Source organism: Salvia splendens, chromosome 16, assembly GCF_004379255.2.
Source record: "Salvia splendens isolate huo1 chromosome 16, SspV2, whole genome shotgun sequence".
NCBI classification, from domain to species: Eukaryota; Viridiplantae; Streptophyta; class Magnoliopsida; order Lamiales; family Lamiaceae; genus Salvia; species Salvia splendens.
In genome coordinates, this window is record NC_056047.1 from 6,694,604 (window position 1) to 6,717,778 (window position 23,175).

At 35.0% G+C, this 23,175-nt stretch overlaps 5 protein-coding genes and 1 pseudogene across 5 annotated transcripts; 2 read left to right on the top strand and 4 right to left on the bottom strand.

Moving 5' to 3' along the window:
- Positions 1 to 452: 452 nt before the first annotated feature.
- Positions 453 to 1,099, bottom strand: LOC121770963 (monothiol glutaredoxin-S10-like). The gene has a single exon (XM_042167751.1). It carries the CDS (start codon positions 992 to 994, stop codon positions 683 to 685), a length of 312 nt encoding a protein of 103 aa, XP_042023685.1. The 5' UTR covers positions 995 to 1,099; the 3' UTR covers positions 453 to 682.
- A 1,362-nt stretch (positions 1,100 to 2,461) lies between these two features.
- LOC121770920 (monothiol glutaredoxin-S10-like) lies at positions 2,462 to 3,020 on the bottom strand. The gene has a single exon (XM_042167696.1). The coding sequence runs from the start codon at positions 2,934 to 2,936 to the stop codon at positions 2,628 to 2,630; it is 309 nt and encodes a 102-aa protein (XP_042023630.1). The 5' UTR covers positions 2,937 to 3,020; the 3' UTR covers positions 2,462 to 2,627.
- Positions 3,021 to 4,627: 1,607 nt separating this feature from the next.
- Positions 4,628 to 5,256, bottom strand: LOC121770923 (monothiol glutaredoxin-S10-like). Its single transcript, XM_042167697.1, has one exon. It carries the CDS (start codon positions 5,143 to 5,145, stop codon positions 4,834 to 4,836), a length of 312 nt encoding a protein of 103 aa, XP_042023631.1. The 5' UTR covers positions 5,146 to 5,256; the 3' UTR covers positions 4,628 to 4,833.
- Positions 5,257 to 8,390: 3,134 nt separating this feature from the next.
- Positions 8,391 to 10,057, top strand: LOC121771086 (annotated as a pseudogene).
- Positions 10,058 to 11,094: 1,037 nt separating this feature from the next.
- Positions 11,095 to 12,499, top strand: LOC121772620 (UDP-glucosyltransferase 29-like). The gene has a single exon (XM_042169797.1). It carries the CDS (start codon positions 11,139 to 11,141, stop codon positions 12,489 to 12,491), a length of 1,353 nt encoding a protein of 450 aa, XP_042025731.1. The 5' UTR covers positions 11,095 to 11,138; the 3' UTR covers positions 12,492 to 12,499.
- An 83-nt stretch (positions 12,500 to 12,582) lies between these two features.
- LOC121772619 (zinc finger CCCH domain-containing protein 32-like) lies at positions 12,583 to 16,555 on the bottom strand. The gene is made up of 7 exons (XM_042169796.1): positions 16,223 to 16,555; positions 15,962 to 16,107; positions 15,335 to 15,400; positions 14,553 to 14,672; positions 14,090 to 14,422; positions 13,688 to 14,005; positions 12,583 to 13,464 (listed from the first exon to the last, which is right to left on the bottom strand). The coding sequence occupies exons 1-7, from the start codon at positions 16,314 to 16,316 to the stop codon at positions 13,066 to 13,068; spliced, it is 1,476 nt and encodes a 491-aa protein (XP_042025730.1). The 5' UTR covers positions 16,317 to 16,555; the 3' UTR covers positions 12,583 to 13,065.
- Between the last annotated feature and the right edge of the window lie 6,620 nt (positions 16,556 to 23,175).

The window sequence follows — 23,175 nt, forward strand, 5'->3', positions numbered from 1 at the left end:
ATTCTAGTTTTAGTTTCACTTAATCTCATAATAATCCACAAAACATGTCCATTATTTAGTAGTTTATGTTAAGAATTTTTTAAGGAAACAAGGATCTTGATACTGATAAGCTCATTGAATGCCTCAAATCTGCAGTAGACTTGAACTTTCATATGCGTTCATTAGATACCAATACTCTTGAGGGTGAAGATCAGTTCAATTCAACTATGATACATATATTTGTGATTAAGACAATGAAAACATGACTAGTAAACAGAACTCTCTGCTGCTGCGAAAGGTTGATTGCTGTCCTAGAATGATTCCATTTCTTAATCACATGGCAAATCCACAAAAATATGGTTATTAATTAGCTTATTATTTCAAGAATGGCGATACTGATAATCTCGTAAGTAGACACTAGACATGAGTTTTGAGACGTGCTTCATTTGATTCCACATGTTGCACTTACTATATAGTACTACAAGGTAAAGTTCCCATTGAAGTAGAAAGTTACAAAAGAGTGATGAGTTAAATGAAGCTACATTACATCAAGCTCATGAATAAAACTGAGCTCTATGCTTCACCATTCAAACTCATGTTTTGAAAAGGAAAAAAAAAACTAGAGCAATAAGTATAGTTTTCACAAAGTTGGCCTTGTTTGATCCAACAATGTGTTGCTTTCTTTGATTATACACGACGAAGATCAAAGCCAGAGAGCTCCAGCAGCTTTGAGCATCTTCTTGAGTGATCCATCGAGCTGAAGAGTGAGCACGTCGTGAGCTGTTCCAATGAACTTTCCACCTACAAAAACTGCTGGAACGGATGGAGTGCAGCCTAGCCTCTTGAGGGCCTGCTCCATCTCCCTCCCATGCCTCTGCTCGTCTAGCTCGTACACCGTTGGATTCACACCTTGCTCGTAAAAGAGGCGTTTGATGGCGTGGCACATGCAGCAAGTGCTCTTGCTGAAGATCACCACAGCATTCTGTGCAGCAAGTTTTAGCACATTTGTCTCCATTTCTTGATAATAAAAAAAAAGGAGCAACCAAAATTGATGTGTTGAATTTAAACTACTTGTATTGTCCAAAATTTTGACAATATTTCTTGATGATAGTGAGATTGTTTGTTTGTTTGGTGATGATGAATTTTTGTGCTAGCATTGGTGGTGTATATATAGAGGTTGGAGTTTTTGGTGTGTTGAATTGTTTAGTGCAAAAAATTGGATTTTGAAAAGTCAAAATTCCTTGATATCAAGAATATATGCTGTCATACTATAAATAAGTAACATTCTAAATATTATTTCATCCAAATCGACTCTTGTTGTGCTTAAAGTTGGATTGCTTTGAGATCATCGGAATAATCTTTTTTTTTCAATGATATTTGTGTGTGAGATCAATAATTGTCACGCAAGGATTAGATATGTTTGGTTGATAAATAATCTACAGATTTAAAGTTATTTACTTGTTACTCAGCAAAGAAGATACATAAATTTGAGTCATGGTTCCTGAATGTTGAAATTCGTAAGCATTGGTATTTTATTAATTTATCAAAAACTAGATTTTTATTATCATAACTCTGAAGAATTATTTGATACAATATGAATATAAATAAACATTAATTATTTAATTTACTCACTTATCCTTATAATTAAAGTAGTAAGAATAAATAGTAGTAGTAGATCGACAATATGCAATGATTCAATTAACATAAACAAATAAACAATATTAGGATTAACAATATTCTTTTTCCTGTTAAGAAGGGCCGAAAGTTTGATCCTCATTCTAATTCCATGCTATCTCGTCAGAAAATAATTAGAAAATTCCATAATCTAGCCCAAGATTTTTGACAGAATATTAATTATTAACAATATAATAAACTAATACAAAAAAACTAAAGCAGTGGAATTTATATTTTTAATGTTTACTTTATATAGATACTAAGTAGCATTTTTTATCTTTTCAAATTATAAAAATAAATTTATTGGCAGATGCTGATTACTGAGAAAATGAGAACCGCATCCGTAATAATAATAATTATAATCTTCTAAGTTGGTGATTAATTATCTAACTTTATTCGTTGTTTCTTCTACACATGCAAATAGTTAATTACTTATATTTCCAGATAAAAAATTACAAATATTCTATCCTCCAAATTGTCAAGTGTTAACACGCAGTAATTGATTCCACTAGCAATGTAAAAAGTTATTAAGATTTAATTTTGATTATTGACTTTGATTTTTGAGCTATGTAATTTAAAAATGTCTCGAAAAAAAAGTTTCAATTTTTAGTACTTCTTCTACAACCCCTCTTGTGTATTTACAATATATATTAGTATCATCTCAGACTGGTTTTTTGTGTTTGATCAAAAAATGTATCCACCACACTCACACTCACTTCCTTTGTAACCATGTTTCCACCTTTTGCTTGCAAGCTTGAATATAGTTGAATGAAATTTTCTGATATAGTTAAGTAATTGTAGATTGTAGTAGCAGTTTATGAGCTTCAAACTGGTCTATTTAGATCAGAGAAAGTATATATACACCCTTGAGATAGTTCTAACTAAAAAAGAAAAGGAACTAGACAAGATGAGCAGAGCTGGATTTGATCTTATAAAAATCACAGCCTTTTCATGTTGATGTATTTGAGTGATTTCTATAGCCATAAGGCCCCTGCATCTTTGAGCATCATCTTGAGTGAGCCGTTGAGCTGCAGAGTCATCACCGTGTTTGCTGAGCCAACGAGCTTCCCCCCAACGAACACTGCAGGTGCAGCAGGGCTGCAGCCTAGCTTCATCAGAGCCGACTCCAATTCCTTCCCTCTTGGGTCCTCATCGAGCTCGTGGATCAGAGGGCTCACGCCTTGCTCGTAGAATAGTCTCTTGATTGCGTGGCACATACAGCACGTGCTCTTGCTGAATATCACCACCGCCCTCTGTGAAGATATCTTAGCCACTCTATCCATGATGAAAATGCAAGTGTTGTTGTTTCTTGATGTGAAAATGCAAGTGTTTTTTGTTGCTGTTTTTCTCGTTGTTGGTAGGCTTTGTATTTATAGAGGGAGATGGAATTGATTGTTTAATTCTTGCAAAAGATGTAAATTCTTGAAGATATTTGGATAGATGCTAATGGTCTGAAATGACATCTGTGGTTAAATTGCAAATTTTGATTTTAATTATGTTCTTTGGAATCTCTTTAGGCCTAAAACTACACAGATAACAAAGAATTCGGACTATACTTAAAGCAGATTCACAGCCATGCTTATTGATACGAGCAGCTCGACTTTGCATCACCTTTTCGTGTGGATAGGCAGTGAGCCTAGATGCTGCAATCGCGAGAATGTCAACTCTGGTAGATAGGAGGGAATCTGATATGTGCAGAGAATGTCGACATATATATGTTTCTTGCATCAGCAGATGGTGAGGCGCGATGAACGTGCTTTTACAACACTGGTGAGGATTGGATAGAACATCTTACAAGTGCTGTGTTGTCTGCAAGATTGTGAAATGAAGAAATGAGGAATGTTTGGACCACATTATAAGTGTTGCAAAAGTAGGTTTGGATAAGCCCATAACACAGACAGAATCCTCAGCTTTTCCAAAATGTAGAATTTGCTGCTGCTGTTAATCATATCAGAAACTCTCTCTCACACACAAAAAAAACAGAATTGTCTGTATGATGTGATATGGCATCAAAGTACAATCAAATGTGGAGAATACTATCCTAACTCAACATGCTACCCACTTGAATCTGGCCTCGACTATCGTCATCACCACATGAGGGAAGGAGATGATGGAGCAAGGCCTGAGTTCATTCAATCTTCCTCTTCATGTTTTGAAAGGGGGTGAAAAAACAGTTAAAAAAGAAATTCATGCTCATCAGCAGAAACCACTGGCTCTAGTGATGACATGAAATCTCCCAAAAAGTATTCCTTTTCATTACATATTCTGCCACTTGTGCTGCTCAGTGTAATTCATTATGTATTCCTTGCAATATTCAAATATATATGTGATTGACACATTAATGAAAGTGACTTATAAAGAGAACTAAAACTCCATTGCTGTCCTAATCCTAATCCATTTCTGAATCAAGAAATACCTCCTGAACAACATGATTCTAGTTCTAGTTTACTTAATCTCAAAATCATCCTCCATGGCCATTAATTAATAGTTTATGTTAAAAAAACTAGGGAAACAAGAAGCTAGATACTGATAAGCTCATTGAATGCCCCAAATCTGCACCAGACTTGAATTTTCAGACGCGTTTCATTTAATACCGATACTTTGAGGATGAAGATCAGTTCAATTCAACTTTTATACATATTTTGTGTTAAGACAATGAAAAAGACTAGCAAACAGAACTCTCTGCTGCTGTAGAAGTTGATTGCTGTCCTAGAATGAATCCATATCTCAATTCCCAAAAGAAAAGAAAAAAACTTGTAAAAACATAGTCATAGTTTTAATTTTACTTAATCACATGGAAAATCCACATAACATGGCTATTAATCAGCTGATTGTTGCAAGAATGTCAATGCTTATAAGCTCACAACAGGCCTCAAATCCGCACTAGATATGAGTTTTTAGTTGTGCTTCATTTGATTCCACGCGTTGCACTTACTATAATAAGGATCACAAGGTAAGATATAACACAGAAAAGTTCACAATGACACCATTCCCATTTAGGTAAAAAGTTACAAAAGAGTGATGAGTCAAGTGAAGCTACATTACACCAAGCTCATGAATAAAACTGAGCTCTATCATGTTTTGAAAAGGGAAAAAAAACTAGAGCAATAGGTACAGTTTCACACAGTTGGCCTTGTTTGATCCAACAATGTTGCTTTCTTTGATTATACACGACGAAGATCACAGCCAGAGAGCTCCTGCAGCTTTGAGCATCTTCTTGAGTGATCCATCGAGCTGAAGAGTAAGCACGTCGTGAGCTGATCCAACAAACTTGCCCCCAATAAAAACTGCTGGGACAGATGGAGTGCAGCCCAGCCTCTTGAGGGCCTGCTCCATCTCCCTCCCATGCCTCTGCTCGTCTAGCTCGTATACCGTTGGACTCACCCCTTGCTCGTAGAAGAGGCGTTTGATGGCGTGGCACATGCAGCAAGTGCTCTTGCTGAAGATCACCACAGCATTCTGTGCAGCAAGTTTATGCACATTTGTCTCCATTTCTTGATCAAAAAAGGTGCAACAAAAACTAATGCTGTTGAGATGGTGAGATTGTTTGTTTGGTGATGATGGTTTTTGGTGCTAGCATTGGTGGTGTATATATAGAGGCTGGAGATTTTGAGTGTGTTGAATTGTTTAATGCACAAATTAGGCATTTTGGTAACTGTCAAAATTCCTTGATATCAAGAATAGATGCTGTCATGCTCTAAATAAGTAACATTCTAACTCTTATTTGATTCAAAACGACTCTTGTTGTGCTTAAAAAGTTGGATTGCTTTGAGAATTATCAGAATAAACTGTTTTTTCAATGATATATGTGTGTGAGATCAATTATTGTCACCCAAGGATTATATATAAAAGAATTACTATAGGTATTTTTATCCTAACTCTGAATAATTATTTGATTCTACAAAAGAATACTACTACTTAAATTACTCACTTATCCTTATGAATTAAAGTAGTAAGAATAAATAAAATAGAGACTATGCAATGAACATAAATAAATAAACAAGATTAGTATTACCAATATTCTTTCTCCTGTTAATTAAGAAAGGCCGAAAGTTTGATACTGATTCTGATTCCATGCTATCTCGTCAGAAAATAATCAGATAATTCCATAATCTAGCACAAGATTTTTGACAGAATATTAACAATATTTTAAACTAATACAAACAAATCAAAGCAGATGGATTTATTTACTAATTTTTATTGTTTATTATACAAAGAAGATATTTTTGTACTTTTAAATTTAGAAAAATAATATATTTGCAAATGCTGATTTCTGAGAAAGTGAGAACCGCCTCCGTACTAATAAATGTTTTATTCTTTAATCTTCTAAGTTTTGTTGATTAATTACCTGATCACTTTATTCTTTGTTTCGTGTGTGGTTAAGTAATTATATTTGCTGGTATAAATTTACAAATATTCTGTTCTCCAAATTGTCAAGTGTTAACACGTAATTGATTCGACATAGCAGTGAAAGACGTTATTAAGATTTAATTTCGGATAATTGATTTGATTTTTGAGGTATTTTATACGCTAAGTGCTTCGAGAATGTACATTTTTTCGATCTTTATTATTATTATTATTATTATCACCAAGCTCTCTTACTATTGTGAAAATAGTTGACTTAGATATCTAGATAACCATTTACAATATTCCAAGCCTATATCGAGCTTCTTATTCTTTAAATAAGTCCAAAATCCTGTAAAGTTAGTGCTTAATAGAAGAAGTTTGAAAATAGCAAAGTTACAAAGAGAAGAATTCGGCTAAGTTTTAAATTGCAACACGGTAAGGATAATTATGTCTTAATTAGGTTACTTTGATTTGAAAATAGTGTAGTACTACTAGTGTATTTTTTCCAACAAGCTTCTACTTTGTATATCAACGTGTCCTATCATAGTTTAATTGTGATTATTATTTTAAAAATATTCAAGCTGTAAATATTTTTTAGAGATATTCAGATATCTAATTTATTATTTTTCTTCCCAGTTAAAAAAATATGCTTATATAGCTATTTGTGATTCTCTCTCCTAAATCATAGTAGTATTAACTTGCTCCTCATGGAAGCTTCGATTTTTTAATTGACTTTGTGTACACTAATGTACTAAACTAATACTCTTACCTTACTGGCTACTCCTAACTAGTACAAAATTTATAAAATCTACTTGAATCAAATGGTACTTTTCAAATCTATAAGTCAACATATATCGTTAGTTCGTTACTAACTGGTTACTATGGATAGGATGTTTTGAGAAAATTATGTTACTCCTAGTAAGTACAAGTGGATGTATTTAAATTAGAGGAAACATCTTTTTTGGTCCACGAACTTTGTCAAAGTATTATTTTAGGTCCGTGAACTTTGAGTTAGTATCATTTGAGGTACTTTTTACTATTTCCAAGTTTTTTTTGACGAAAATACCCTCAATACCTTAAAGTGTATATATTTTTAATAAATTTATCATATACTCATATTTTTTTATAAATATCTTTACAATATATTTTTGACAAATTTTCTAAATATAATTTGACCTTAAATATTATCACTTAATTTTGTGACATGCAAGTAAACTTGCTTCTTCAATTTTTTATATTAATTTTTTTTAAGTTGAATAAAGAACTTTTCTTTAATAATAAAAAATTGAATAAAGATCTTTTTATAAATATCTTTACAATATATTTTTGACAAATTTTCTAAATATAATTTGACCTTCAATATTATCATTTAATTTTGTGCCATGCAAGAAAAGATTTTTATTCAATTTTTTATTATTAAAGAAAAGTTCTTTATTCAATTTTAAAAAAAATTAATATAAAAAATTGAAGAAGTAATTTTACTTGCATGTCACAAAATTAAGTGATAATATTTAAGGTCAAATTATATTTAGAAAATTTGTCAAAAATATATTATAAAGATATTTATAAAAAAATATATGATAAATTTATTTAAAATATATATACTTTAAGATATCGAGGGTATTTTCGTCCAAAAAACTTGGAAATAGTAAAAAGTACCTCAAATGATACTAACTCAAAGTTCACGGACCTAAAATGATATTTTCAAAGTTCACGGACCTAAAATGATACTTTGGCAAAGTTCATGGACCAAAAAAGATGTTCTCTCTTTAAATGATGTTACTCCTAGTTAGTACAAGTGGATGTATTTTTAATTGATAAATGATATCATTATTAATTGGTCTCACTTAAAAAGTATGATTCCTTTAGTAACTACTAGAAATACTCTGATGTATTTGTAAAATTGAATTCTATTAAATAAAAATATGTGTATTTTTCATTTATATTCACACTTTTATTTATGAAAAATTGTCTTCAACTTATAACTTATATACATTTATTTATTTATAACTACACCACTATGAGCCATCGTTATAAATCAATTTCTTAAATCTTGTGTCCAAAAGAAATGCTTTAACTAGCTTGGGATGGAGAATATAAGTTAAAATAAAAATATTAAATTTTTCACAAAAATGATGCACTTCGTTTAAAAAAAAATTATTTATCACTTAACAAATATATATCGACACTCGATTAATGATTTATTTTAACATTTTTTGTCGAAGGAGAAGGGTATGCCTTTTTAATTGGTTTAGAGATCGGTTTTAATTTTATTTTTTTTCAATGAATTATGATCTTCTAGTCGTCTAGATATGTCGATGCACAAACATGAATTAATTTGAGTTTTTGACCAACAATCAAACAACAATTTGACACCTAACGAGGCAAAATCTTTGAATATTAGTAAAATGGTAGTAGTATTCTTTCCCATCCTCCAAACTTGACTGCATCTCATCGGCCATCACCATCCCCTTTATATAAAACATCAATCTCTGCAAAAGATACAGCCACACCAAATCTCCAATCAGCAAAAAAATACCCTAAATTCACCCCAAAAACAAAAAAATGGATTCGAAAACTCTGAAAATATTAATGTTTCCATTCCTAGCTCATGGCCACATCTCCCCCTTTCTGGAACTAGCCAAGAAGCTTTCTTCCAGAAACTTCCAAATATACTTCTGTTCCACTTCAATCAACCTCGACTTCATCAAACAAACCCTCAACAAAGATTCCTCTTACAACAACAGCAATGTCGGAATCGAGCTAGTGGAGCTCCATCTCCCATCTCTCCCTCAACTCCCTCCTAAATTCCACACCACCAAAAACATGCCACCCCATCTCCACCCCCTCCTGATGCAAGCCTTACAAAACTCCACCGCAAGCTTCTCCACTTTGCTGTCGGATTTGAGCCCAGATTTGCTCATTTACGACCTTTTCCAGCCGTGGTCGGCCAAAATCGCCGCCGCGGAAGGGATCCCCGCCGTCTTTTTCTTCACCGGCGGCGCGGCCGCCGGCTCCTTCATGCACCACTGGCACTCCCACGGCAGCTTTGATGATTTCCCATTTCAACAACTGAGCTTGAGGGAGCATGAGAAGAAGGGTCTGTATGCTAGCAAGAAATTTGTCAAAGTTGAAAATGGCGACCAAGGGTTTTTGTTTGGGGTTTTTGAGCTTTCTTGCGACGTTGTGTTGATCAAGAGCAGCAGAGGGATTGAAGGGAAGTACATGGATTATCTCTCTACGTTGGGTGGAAGAAAGCTCATCCCCACTGGCCCTTTGATTGCTCACGGCGGCGGCGACGGCGGCGGCGATGGAGAGATAATGGAGTGGCTGAGCAAGAGAGAGAGGGGTTCGACTCTGTATATCTCTTTTGGGAGTGAGAATTTCTTGAACGAGAAGGAGATGGCGGAGATAGCCAGAGGGTTGGAGATGGTTGGTGTGAGCTTCATTTGGGTTGCGAGGCGGCACGGCGGCGAGGGGGCGGCGGGGGTGCCGGAGGGTTTTGCGGAGAGGGTGGGGGGGGAGGGGGATGGTGGTGGAGAGGTGGGCCCCGCAGGCGGCGATCTTGGCGCATGGGAGCGTGGGGGGGTTCATGAGCCACTGCGGGTGGAGCTCGGTCACGGAGAGCTTGTGTTTCGGGGTTCCGGTGGTGGCGGTGCCGCTGAAGATTGATCAGCCGATGAATGCGAGGCTGGTGGTGGGGGCCGGGGCTGGGGTGGAGGTGGAGAGGGATGGGGATGGGGGGTTTGATGGGGAGGCGGTGGCGAGGGCGGTGAAGGGGGTGGTGGTGGAGGGGGGAGAAGGGATGAGGAGGAGGGCCAGGGAGTTGGGGGAGAAGATGAAGATGGAGGAGGATGGAGCCATTGATCAATTGGTGGAGGAGTTGACTAAAATTTGTTATACCAAGAAATGACCAATTTTATTGCCGGCCTATTGGCTAATTTCACCAACAAAAATGACTCATTTCTTGAATAACACAACTAGTACTTTATTAGAAATAAAAGTGTTTTAAATTTTTGTATGTATTACGTGAATTATCTTTATTTTGATTGACTAAGAAAAAGTCGTCATAAGGGAGTGGTATTAGTAGTAGTATACTTTAGTTACACACATGACACATCTTCATGGCTCCATAGACCATATATATGTATGCACATGGGGCGATTTGAATCATAGTATTAATTTCAAGAAAAATGTTTTCATTATTAATTTTATCGTTATAATATTTAATTGGTGGAATGAATAATTAAAAAGTTTAGAATTACAAATATAGTTTATTATTTTTACGTCCAAAGATTTGTATGAAATAAAAAAAATAAAAAGAAATTTTGCTCGTCTAGTTTAGATGGTGGAATGTATGAGCGAAAAACTTGAGTTTTGAATCTTAATGTTGACATGATCTATTTTTGGAGACTACTAGAATTCTCAAATGTGGACATCTATTTTTAGATTCACGCCACGCCCACACACTAAATATGGAAATCTACATTAAGTTAATAAAAAGTGACAAATTTAAGAACATTTGCACATTAAAACCAAAATTAGATACTAGTAGTATTTACTTCTAAGCTGACAAATTGAAAAAATGGGCCAAAACAAAATACTAGGAGTACTCCTCAAATTGCTGCTGTAATGTGAAACTATAAAGAAAGTAATACTCAAATTGTAATAGACCACGCGACGGCAGTCTAGAAGACATCGACTTCCAACTATTATTGTATTGCAAATTTGCAACAATTATTCACCGAATTTGTGGTCAAAATTGTGAGCATGTGGGTCCTTCCACATGAGGAGCAATAACTCAACATGATCGTTTATTGACTACGATTCTTATATAATTTTTTAATCAACAATTAATTTCTCACTAATTTTAGACTGTTGTGCACAAACTTTTGTGGTGGTGCTGCCGCTTAAAACATACAAGAAAGTAAGACAAGCTTCATCCCTTTTTTCTATGTAATTTTACTAGTATTTTATTGACTGTGTGTCTACAAATATAAAATTTGGCATGACTTAGCAATTGTTTCTTTATTAGTATTAATATGATTAGTGGAGGGTGATCTATTTGTCACAACCAATACTACTCCGCCAAGATCTCTTCGTTCATTGTCTATAGCTAGAGAGAGTTGAAGCTAGCAATGGATGCAAAGCAAAGTGATTTGAGATTGAGAGTATTGATGTTCCCATGGTTGGCTCATGGCCATGTTTTCCCCTTTCTTGAACTAGCAAAGGGCCTAGCCAAGAAACACCTCCGTGTCTACTTCTGCTCCACGGCCATCAACCTCGACTCCGTAAAAAACAGTCTCAACAACGACGATGATATCCCGATCGAGCTAGTCGAACTCCCTCTCCCATCCATCCCTGACCTCCCTCCACACTACCACACTACCAAGAACATCCCACCCCACCTCATGCCCACCCTCTTCAAGGCCTTCCAGATGTCAGCCCCGGCCTTCTCCGACATCATCGCCAACCTCAAACCCGACTTGCTCATCTTCGACGTCATGCAGCCATGGGCAGCCAAGGCCGCCGCTTCACAGGGCGTCCCCCCAGTCTACTTTGCCACGTCAGGCGCCACGACGTTCGCATTAGCCCATCACTCCTACACACACAAGAATTGGGACTGTTTCCCTCACCAGGCAATAAGTCTTAGAGATTATGAGAAGAAGAGAATGGGAGATGCTGGTAAAACCATTCAAATAGCAGATGCAGGGGAAGGCTTTGTCTTTGGGGTCTTCGACCTATCAAACGACATCGTCTTGATGAAAACATGCCGCGCTTTAGAGGGGAAGTATGTAGATTATCTCTCCACCAACTGTGGGAGAAAGATTGTGACAACTGGTCCACTGATCACATTCGCTGACAATCAAGAAACTGGTGGCTCAGAGATCATGGAGTGGCTTGGTGAAAGAGAGGATGGCTCAACTCTTTACATATCATTTGGGAGTGAGAATTATCTGTCAAGGGAGCAAATGAGGGAGATAGCAATAGGTTTGGAGATAAGTGGTGTCAACTTCATATGGGTTGCTAGGGAGCCTGCTGGGAGTGAGGTCTCCTTAGAAGATGCAGTACCTGAAGGCTTCCTCGAAAGGGCTAAGCAGAGAGGGCTGGTGGTCCGGGGGTGGGCTCCACAGGCGGCAATTCTGGCGCATCCGGCTGTGGGCGGATTCATGAGCCACTGTGGATGGAGCTCAATCACGGAGAGTTTGTATTTTGGGGTGCCGGTGGTGGCCATGCCTCTGAAGCTCGATCAGCCGATTAACGCTAGGCTCGTGGTGGAGGCTGGCGTAGGCGTGGAGGTGGCGAGGGACGAGGAAGGGGGGCTCGATGGGAACGGAGTGGCGGAGGCTGTGAAGGAGGTGCTTGTGGAGGAGGGTAAGGAGAGGTTGAGGAGTAGAGCGAGAGAAATGAGTGAGGAGGTGAAAATGGAGGGAGATGAAGCATTTGGTGAAATTGCACGAGAGCTGACAAAAGTTTGTGCTAGGAAATGATCAAGAAATCCACTAGCATTTTGTTTCTTATGATTTGGAAAAATGGAAAGCACAATTTGATATGTAAAACCAGATAACAACAAATACAAGATGAATAAAAGAAGCAGCTTCTTCAATATTTATTTGTTGTGTAGGTGATAATATAAGTAGCATCTAGTGTTAAACATAACTACAGAGTTTACATGAAAAAGGCAAGTATACAAATTGCCCCTTTAATTAATCTGATAAATATCAAATTCTTCCACCAAAAAGCCCCAGGACAAAAAAAGGGGGGAGAGCAAGATCACCCTCACATTATTATTCATCCCAAATTCGTATGGTTCTTCCTAATAATGGAATGACAAAGAGGTGTGAGTACAGCAGGATACGGTGGAGAATGGGGGGCATCACGTGTTCTCCAGGAAACGAGTTCCCAAAAAAACAGCACAAATAGGCACAGCATGCTCCAAATTTGAGCAGTGACAAGAATTACCTAGAGGGGAGGCCAGTCAGGTGGTTATCCAAAATCGGACCATCTGTTTTATGAAAGTTACTTGAACAGAGTATTACAGGGATAGGATGTATCCAGTTTCATTCAACTTGAGATATTAACCTCGCCTTCCTGGTGAGAGCTACTACCACCAGTTGAAGAGGCAGTGCTCTGCCCAGAATGCTGAATGCCAAATTCAGGAATCAGCCCACTTCTAGAGAAGGTTGAGCCAATTGAAGCGCTTGAGCTGTTCGTGGATGACAAATTTGCTGGGAAGGCATCTTTGCTGAAACCTGAGAGAAGTTCAGGCCTTAAGTCCAAGGAAGATGATGATGGGGCCAATGTCGCGTTAGTAGATCCCACAGGGTAAGGAGCTACTGGCATATCAGTCAGAGAAGATGCAGATGTACTGTAACTCAGAGCTCTCATAGGGTGATCGAATTTGCACGAGGGCCCAAATTTGCATACTCCATTTTGAGCGTAGTGGGAGCAAAGCGGTGCGCCCTAAGAACAAAACAAAGCTATTTTGAGAAAGATCATGTACAAGGACACAACAGAAGGCAGTATTACAAAAATGAGACATCAAGTGAATAGTAGATGAAGTATGCATGTGTGTGATGAATAGTAGATTTGACACCTTGCAGGCAAATGGCTGATCTCATTATTCTATTAGAGTATATATATAACTATAATAAATTCCAAAAGGCAAAGAGGATTGAAAGCTTACAGGGCGCATCGGCAAGCCCATAGGGCTAAGTACAACAACTGATTGTTGTGCACTCCACTCTGGTGGATGATGATATTTACATGTAGCGCCAAATTTACAATCCCCAGTCCTCAAATAATACTGGCAATCTGGTTGACCAGGTCTGTCAGGAAAAGCATATTCCTTTTGGCTGCTGCTTGAGGGGCGCAATAAAGAGGTACCAGAAAGATGTGCCCCAGTGTATGTAGTCGACGAAGGAGGTAACTGTGTTATCCCGTAAACTGGGCCTGCACCAACGGTAGGCTGACTACTTTGCAGAGCACCAGGGCTAACTTGTGCCTATATTATTTACAAATTTAGTAAGACCATGACATATCTACAAAAGAATCTGCAAAAAATAAGGAAAAACTTCAAATGACCTACCGAATATGGATTCCAGCCAGGAACTGGAACAACGCCAGGGGCAAGGAGCATAGGACCATAACTTCCAGGAACATATGAACCTGGAAGCATGGTTGGCCTAGAAACCGGCCAGTTACCATGAAGGACCCCATACTGTTGAGAAGATTGAACTGAAGGAGACTGCACAGTTGGATAAAGCGTAGGAGTAGGCATAGCTGCTGGACCAGCCAAAGGCCCAGGGCCAGCACCAGGGGCGGGCATCGGTATCCCAGCTGGCTGTGGGTGATGAAATTTACATGTTACACCAAACTTGCATTGCCCTGTTTTTATATAATACGAGCATTCCTTTTCTCCCTGAAAAAAAAACACCCTATGAGATAGAGATAACTGAGTGATTCAAGCATAACATCTAAGTAAAAATATAAAAAGAATACACTGAAAAGTGTAAACAAACATCGGAAGCAATCAATTATTGAACAAAGACCTGTCGCAATGGATAACCGTAAAAATTGAGCGTGGTTGGAGGTGAAGATCCAGCTCCGTGCTTTGGGTGGTTATATTTGCAAGAGGCACCAAATTTACACATTCCCGTTCGCATGAAGTACTACATAGCATAAAACATATCTCAATAGATAGCATAAACTTTATAAATCATGAATTATAGAAACTGGCAATAATTGGTAATAACAATGAGAGTTCTGACAGACAATTAGATTGACATGCTTTTTTTTATTAAGTGGTAGGTATAAGATTCAGCATAGAGTAGCTGTCGTGTCAATAAGCAGCCGCAGCACCATGGATCATTGGTAAACCAAAAACATTTCGGTGAGAACTAGGAAAAAAGTGAATCACTTTAGGAGCAAGATCTAGCAAATGCACTAGTGTCCGTTGAACAAGAATTGATCCTGTACACTAGAGCTCAACATCACTAAACATACAGAAAGCTGCAATGATTTAGTACATGATACAGAGAAAATGATTTCCATCCGTTTTGAGAGCAGCCTAACAGAACCTTACATAGTATTCAGTAATCAACAAGTTTTGCAGACCACAAAACATACAAGACAAAATGGACAGCCACCAGAGACTTGCCTTTCCAGAAGCCAAGAAGCAGTTGAGTAAAAGATAGCATCAGCAATTAGATATGCACATTGTGTAATATTTAGGTAGAACATTTTGCCCCTATAAAAGATACTATCTTTTGTGCTGAGCATAAAAAGTGTGTAGATTCATTGGGCAGATTCAAGATATTATGCAATTGTATACCTGACAGATGGGTTCTCCATGGCGTTCCGGGTACTCACCTCCAATAGCCCTTAGAGCTCCCATTGCCTATAATCATGTGAAAACAGAAACTTACTTGATGCATGTTAACAAAGTAAAAATTATCACCAAACATCATAAACAATTTATTCTGCATATTCCCTCAAAACGGGAAGATTCCACTTGGCCCTAGTTGCTATCAAGATGATATAAAATCCCTTGATTCCATTCAGAGCGCATGCACCAATTTGCTGCAATAATCCAGAATGAATATGTTTTCCCCAACCTAAAGCATTTCACTTTTATCGGAACCATAAGAAATTCCACTAAAACAAGAAAGGCGTGTTTTTGGTCCAGTTACTTTTTATCCATGGTGCTATCACCACGAATTCAGCTCAATGCATGCTTGTCCATTTGATGTGATCATCAAATTTCTTCCAAAATATTCTATTCCATTACACCAAGCAACTAAACTAACCCACCCCCAAAAAAAGGGAATAAGAAAACGCATATCCTCGTTGATACTAATAAACAAGCCCACCAAATTACCCTCTTTAACATTATGATCAAACTTCAAACATCAAAAATGTTAAAATCTAACTCCAAGGCAAAAAAAATTAGGGTTTTTACCGCACTACGGTCGCGGGGATGATTGAACCGGCATCGATTGCCGTAGCCACAGAATCCAGTTCTCAAGTAATAGATACAGTCGGGCTCATCGGGCCTCTCGGGGTAAGATTCGGGCCCCTCGCCGAGGCCCAATCCCCACATAGGCTCTGCATTAACAAAATCAAACCTCGAATCAATCGGCATTACCCGAGCTCAGAGCTAAAGTCGGTAAATTTGACTGAAATTGAAGCGAAATTCAAATGAAATTCACATGTAACTCGCCTTCCAGCCCGGTTTCACCTCCCGCCCCCGTCCATTCCGCCGCCGGATCCACCGACCTCCCCTCCATTGCCTGCGTCGAACCATACCTCTCCATGTACGCACACGCACACCCCTCCCCCCTCTCTCTCTCTCTCTAAATATATACACGTAGTTTGCCTGTATAAAGATATTTACCAAGGCAATACAACAATACGCGTATACATACGATGAATATATAGTATCTATACACCTAAAAAACTGAGATGTGTGTCTGATTGTGTGAAACGGAGGTGGTTTGATTGATCAAGAGGGGGTTTGGTGGGTTTAGAGAGAGGGAGAATGGTTTATTTCCCTATTTTCAACACAGCAGCATTTTATATACTCTACACTCAATGTGTGTGATTCTGTGTGTAGTTTTCCATCTTTTCTTTTGTCTTTTTTCTTCTGCACTTTTAAATCGTTTCTTTTTTTTAATGTGTTTTCTATTTCCTTATTTCCTAATTGGTATTGACTATCCTCTCTTTTTTGCGATATAAAAACTTCGTATTTTCACTATATTTTCTTTTTTATGCTTTGTCATTGTTTTCGTGGGGATGTTAGTTTTGTTACGCGCCAGACAGCTCCAAACGCTGGTGTCGGTGGAGTAAAATATTATTTATTTCTTATAAAAAAATAGGGAAATATAATTATACTACTAGTATATGAAATGTATGGAGGTAACTTGTGTACTCTAAGAGGAGCTTGGCATCCGTAGAGGCATCAGCAACTGGTGAAGAAGACATACGGCTCGGCGAGGGCATGCGCCGCGGTGAAGCGTTTTTGGTAGCGCACGCCAAGAAGGCACGTCATCGTGTGCCATTTATATGGTGAATGGCACGGGTGCGTTCAACACATGCGGTCGTCTCAGTCAATTGTGTGTTACGCACTAGTTCTCAAGGGTTAGTTTTAAAAGAAAAAAAGATTGAAATTTTTTTTATAATTCCTTTTTCGTTTTTATAATTGGATGATATTTTCTCAGTCCCCAAAAATAGGTATTTTGGAGATTGAAGTATCGTTAGTAACGGAATCCACTTTATAAAAGATAAAAACTTGCTCGAAATGGAAGTCAAATCATTTATTGAGACCGACCAAATGACAAAAAGAAAATATTATTTAGGGATGGATGGAATAGAACTTTATTATATTTTCTCGTTTATCTCATCCCTCCTGTAAATACATCATTTCTCAATCGCTTCATTCACCTTGTAAATTCGTTTTATTCTCATATTGTTCCAAATTCTCTAGTTATTCTTAATTTCTTCTAGGGTTATTTGCATGTAAAAACATAAACTCTCAACATTTTCTGATTTTTCTCCCGAACTTTTATTTTTTAATCTAAATACATGAACTTTCAGTTATTATGTTTTTCCCCAACAAATATTTTTTCTTAAATTGAAGCTAATGAGTACGTCGGATGTACCAATGTGGCAAAAAACGAAGAGTATTGAAGCTGGAAAATACACGAACTTTCGTTGTTATCTAGAATTTCCCCGAACTTTGAGATTTTCTGGAATTTCCCCTAAACTTTGAAAATTTGTAATTTTTCCCCCAGTAATAGTTTTTCTCTAAATCATTTAATGCCCAACACTTTTTAAATTTATGGAGTGAATTTTTTAAATAATGCCCCATTTCAATAACATTTTTAAAATCACATCATTTAAATAAAAAATTATAAAATAAAATATGAGCAGATATAAACTTTTACATAATAATTTAACTCATAAAAATAAAGCATTAGTATATAAAAATGAAAACAATCATCATTCTAATCAAATGCAATTATCAATACAAATATCACAATATCTTAATTCACAACCTATCTTAAAATTTTCAAGACATTAGACACCTAAATATAATTAAAAAAAATTATTGAACAGCTGAAATTTATTGTAAAGGGGAAAAATTATTAGTATTATTTTGATTGAAATTGTTTATGGGGAAAAAATAAAAAAAAATCTAATTGTTTATACATTCAAATTAGAAAAAAATGAATATTTTAGGGGAAAAGAATTAGAAAATGTCAAAATTTAGTGTGTTTACATACTAATAACATGTTATATTGATTTGCCACCTTTTGCCTCGTAGAATCACGTAGATGGTAATATCCTACGTGTACTCCATATCGGCTTTGACCGTGCTCAAATTTTTTGTTGGGGTAAAAAAAATTTAAAAATCAAAATTCATGCACTTATAGTAAAAATAAAAGTTCCGGGTGAAAACATAAAATATTGAAAGTTCGTGTATTTACAGACAAATAATCCATTTTTTTAATTGATTTAGTCGGATTATAAAAAACAAATTCAACAATGTCTCATGGTCTTGGGCTTCGATTAAAACAATTTACCATTGATCCAAATAATCTATCTTCCTTTGTCTCCTCACTCAATACATTCATCTTTGTCTTCTAAGCCTTAGTCGTCTCCCCACAATCTCAACAACAAAGATTAAGGGGAGATTCTCAAGCGCATTGCAGAAGCTTCATACACTCTGGAGAAAGCACGAGATCAGTATGTGTGAATATCAACAAATATACAATTGTCGTCAATCAACAAAAAATAAGAACTTTTATAAGAAAGTTGTTAACAAGTTCCCCTCGGAGACGTCCTGCACCACATATCTTGTATGCTACTAAGAGCCAGTTTAAATCTAGAACTCTATCATCATAGAACTCTATCAAATCCAATTAAATGTAAACTAGTCCATAGCATATTTAGGCTATACAGCTTCGTCCAAACCCGTCGATTTGAATTTAACAACCCAAATTGTGTTTCATGTTAAAATAATTTTTATTGCATATCATTTCGTCGCTTGTCAAATTAAACTTTAATTGCATTTATTATTATGTATTTCCCCTCTTGAACCAACTTAACGGCGAATATGACTAGATTATTTGGTGATATGAAATTTTTTGTTCTAATACCATATTCTTTGAGGGCATAGTGCAGCTCATGTTCAAATCAAAAGTTCGAATTATATTAGATGTGTATATGTAAACTAGATACGTTAAACCTACCAAGTCTACACATGTTCAGATGAGGCAATTTGATCCTACCTTAATCTTATATACTCCGGTGGTGTTCGCTCCTAAATAAAATAGTGGCAAAATATAATATAGGATTAAGTTGTGAGATTATTTAGTATGAGGATGTTAACTATGACTAATTATAACATGACATTAATCCATCTAAAGATTAAGTCATGAGATGCAATCACAATATCTCGTGATCCAAACATAATACAAACTTAATCATGGAATATAATATTGCAAATTGAACACCCCATTCGTATTTCATTATTGATATATTAGTATGGTATTGACATTTGAGATTATCAGACATTTAACTGGGTTAATTTTTTTTGGGCACTAAAGGGTCCCAACATCGGTTAGAGTAGTAAGTTCTAACTACATCGTCTCCACTCCTTAGTCATAACATAAACATTTAATTGATTTAGTTAACAGTTAATTAGTCTTGTTGGGTAGTTATTAATTTATTATACAGACATACGTGTACGTATCAATACCAATATTTCCAAAACCTATCTTAGATAATCTTTACAAATATTGAAGATTTATACTCCTACTTTTGTACCAAACGAGTTAAAGATCAACATGTACGACTAAAATCATTTGAAAGTTTAATTATGGATTGTTCATTTGGAACCTATTTACAACACCACATTTAAATTTTTTTGACCATTAATAATAATAAACAATTTTTGTGTATTTGTGGCATTGTCTTTAATGACACGAGAAAAGGGCATCTTGGCTAGAATTCTACTCCTATTATAAAGTAGCCTTACGCGACGATGAATAAATATTTCCCTAAGAGACAATTGTATGTTATTTTATTTGGATGCTACATGGAGTATATATATTTTTAAATGACATGTCAAACTTGACCTCCTAAGTCCTAATCTATCAACCGCTCTTTCTTTCACCAACCACAATTAATTTATACTTATCGATTATTAGATCATATCCTAAGGATTATTTAACAATATGCTATATTAGCCCATCACACTTTAAGTGACATATTTTACTTTTTCAATGATCTATTTTAATTAACATATTTTCTAGCATGGAAATAAATATCATCATCGTTAACTTTATTTTTTCTTTACTCATACAATTCACAAAAAAAAATTAAATAAAATCCATATAAATAGAAAATGCTCCACTTAGAATATAATCCCACTACTTAACAAATAAAGTATTTCAGAGCATATATAATTATATTCTTAGCAGTTAGCGGTGAGTAAATCATTGTATTAAAATTTCATACTGTATAACATCATATACACATTCTATAGTCCGAATATAAACATTTTCATTCTCATTCGACCTATTTACTCAGAATTCTATTTTCCTTTTTAATATAAGAATTCAAATATTTTTTTCGCATATTTTGCGTTAAATATAGCACATGATCTTTTACCATACACTTATTTATGTTCCTGTACAAAGCTTTACATACTGTCGTGCGTGTATAAATTACTAATCCACGTGAATAGATAAATTGTGATCTACTCCTAAGTTATATTTAATCATAATTTTACCTAAGTGACAATTTAATCATATTTTTTTCTCAAGTGAGTTAGCACATGGTTATTCAGAAAAATAAAATCATAAAATCCGAGTAAATTGTAACGCATCCGCCAACCAAAATGAAACACGTCTCCCCAAAAAAATTCACAAATTCCTGTACTTTAATGGGACCCACTAGTATTTATTTCGCGCGTGATAAAAATGCAGTATGTATTATATTTATTTTATTGAGTGAACTACAAAAAAAAATAGTTACTCGACTATGGTTTATTTCGCCCATGGTTCTTGGAATTTAAAAATATCGTCAGACATCCCTCTATTAAGAGTTTATCTCGAAATTGGTCATTTTACCATTTTTGATACGAAAAATACTCTTTTGATGGTTCGAACAATTTGATATTTTTACACTTTTAACATTTTAAATCTAATATTACTTATCTACTAAATCTGATATTATTTCAAAATCATCATTATTCTTCCATTTTGTCATCCTTCACCTTGTTTCTTTATTTCAATATTAAATTTAATTTTATAAAATTAAATTTTAAATTTAGATTTTTAAATATCAATATTTTTTATTAGTTATTAAAATTATTAAATAAAAAAATTAATAGTTTTAATCAATATTTGATAGTGTATAATATTTAATCAATAAGGTATGCCGACGCCAACTTAGTTTTAATCAATATTTAATAGTTTTAATCATAAATAGATCATATAACACTATTATTCTGAAATAAATATGCTTCTAATGTAAGACTTATATAATTTTCGTTTATTTATTTGAAAACAATCATAATTAACTATAAAATTTAAACAAAATACTTCTATATAAAATTTTTAGTCAACAATATAATATATAATCACAAGCAATTATATCAACCGAACGAAGGCTAAGTAGAATAGCTCTTATTTTTCCATCATGATTAATATTATTTTTATGTACTTCTTCGATTCAACTGGATATTATATTAAATGACAAAAAATAATAGTTTTAATCAATATTTATAGTGTCCATAAATTAATAATTTTATTAATAAAAATTTATTGATATTTAAAAATCTAAATTTAAAATTTAATTTTATAAAATTAAATATAATATTGAAATAAAGAAACAAAGTGAAGGATGACAAAATGGAAGAATAATGATAATTTTGAAATAATATCAGAGTTAATACATCACTGAAATAATACTCCATCCGTCCCGCACTACTTGCACTTATTTCCTTTCTGGGCGTCCCAAGTTATTTGCACTCTTTCCATTTTTAGTAACAATTTATACCTACAGCCGCAATTGTTGACTTTGTCTATCACTCATTCCTTAATCTCCGTGCCCAAAAGGAAAGGTGCGAGTAGTGCGGGACGGAGGGAGTATCAAGTTTAAAATGTTAAAAGTGTAAAAAAACCAAATTGCCCAAACCCTCAAAAAGGTATTTTCGTATCAAAAAATGGCAAAAGGACAAATTTTTGAGATAAACCCTTAGTCCAGGGATGTCTGACGATATTTTTAAAGTCCAGGGACTATCGGCGAGATAAACCCATAGTACAGAGATCATTTTTGTAGTTCACTCCATTTTATTTACAATAGAAGATTTTTTAGACAATAAGTATATAGTTTCGCATGGTCTCTATTAATTGATTTATTCTATTCATTCATTGGTTGATAGTTAATTATTAGAAGATTGATAATTTATGGTTAAAAAATTAGAATTATAACTAATAGTTTGGGTTTGGAAATGCTTCAGAATTTAAAGTGATTGTAATTATTTTTTGAAGAATTGTATGGAGACAAGACAATCATGACAATTTAATTTTTTTGAGTCGCAAAATGCATGAGGATTACAATTGATACAAAATCGATAGTATAGGATTAAGAAAAATCATTTTGATAGTCTATGTTGCAACTGATAATACGAAAATAATTTGAGTTTTAAAATGATATTCATCATTTTTTCCTATTTCCGATGCATTAATTTTCTTTTATCTTTATTTTGAGTTTTATATATACTTATTTATTAAGGGTAAAAGACTATTTGGACAAAGATTGCTAGAATTAATATAATTTTAATTTATGGTATCATTAATGTTTGGTAAACTAATTACTACTAGTATTAATACCAAAGCTAATGAGCATTGACTAAATATGAAAAAATAGAATATTAAAATCTCCCACTTTTATATTAAAAATTATCGCACTTCATAAAAAGATGGGCCTCATTGTTCAAATCAAGATGTTGGGCCATTATTCGACAAATTACTAAGTCCAATAGGATAACATGGATATTTTTTTAAAAATTCTTTACACGTTTATTTTTTATCGGTAAAAAGTCAAAGCTAAAATTAACGTCATGTTAATAAATGTATTAAATGTATTTTGACCTTTTCTGGA

Coding starts and splice junctions, on each gene's coding strand:
- LOC121772619 (XM_042169796.1), bottom strand. CDS start 16,316: ATGGAGAGGTATGGTTCGACGCAGGCAATGGAGGGGAGGTCGGTGGAT. Junction 15,401..15,961: donor ATCCCCGCGACCGTAGTGCG/GTAAAAACCCTA, acceptor ACATGATTATAG/GCAATGGGAGCTCTAAGGGC. Junction 14,006..14,089: donor CTGGCTGGAATCCATATTCG/GTAGGTCATTTG, acceptor TAAATAATATAG/GCACAAGTTAGCCCTGGTGC.
- LOC121770923 (XM_042167697.1), bottom strand. CDS start 5,145: ATGGAGACAAATGTGCATAAACTTGCTGCACAGAATGCTGTGGTGATC.
- LOC121770963 (XM_042167751.1), bottom strand. CDS start 994: ATGGAGACAAATGTGCTAAAACTTGCTGCACAGAATGCTGTGGTGATC.
- LOC121772620 (XM_042169797.1), top strand. CDS start 11,139: ATGGATGCAAAGCAAAGTGATTTGAGATTGAGAGTATTGATGTTCCCA.
- LOC121770920 (XM_042167696.1), bottom strand. CDS start 2,936: ATGGATAGAGTGGCTAAGATATCTTCACAGAGGGCGGTGGTGATATTC.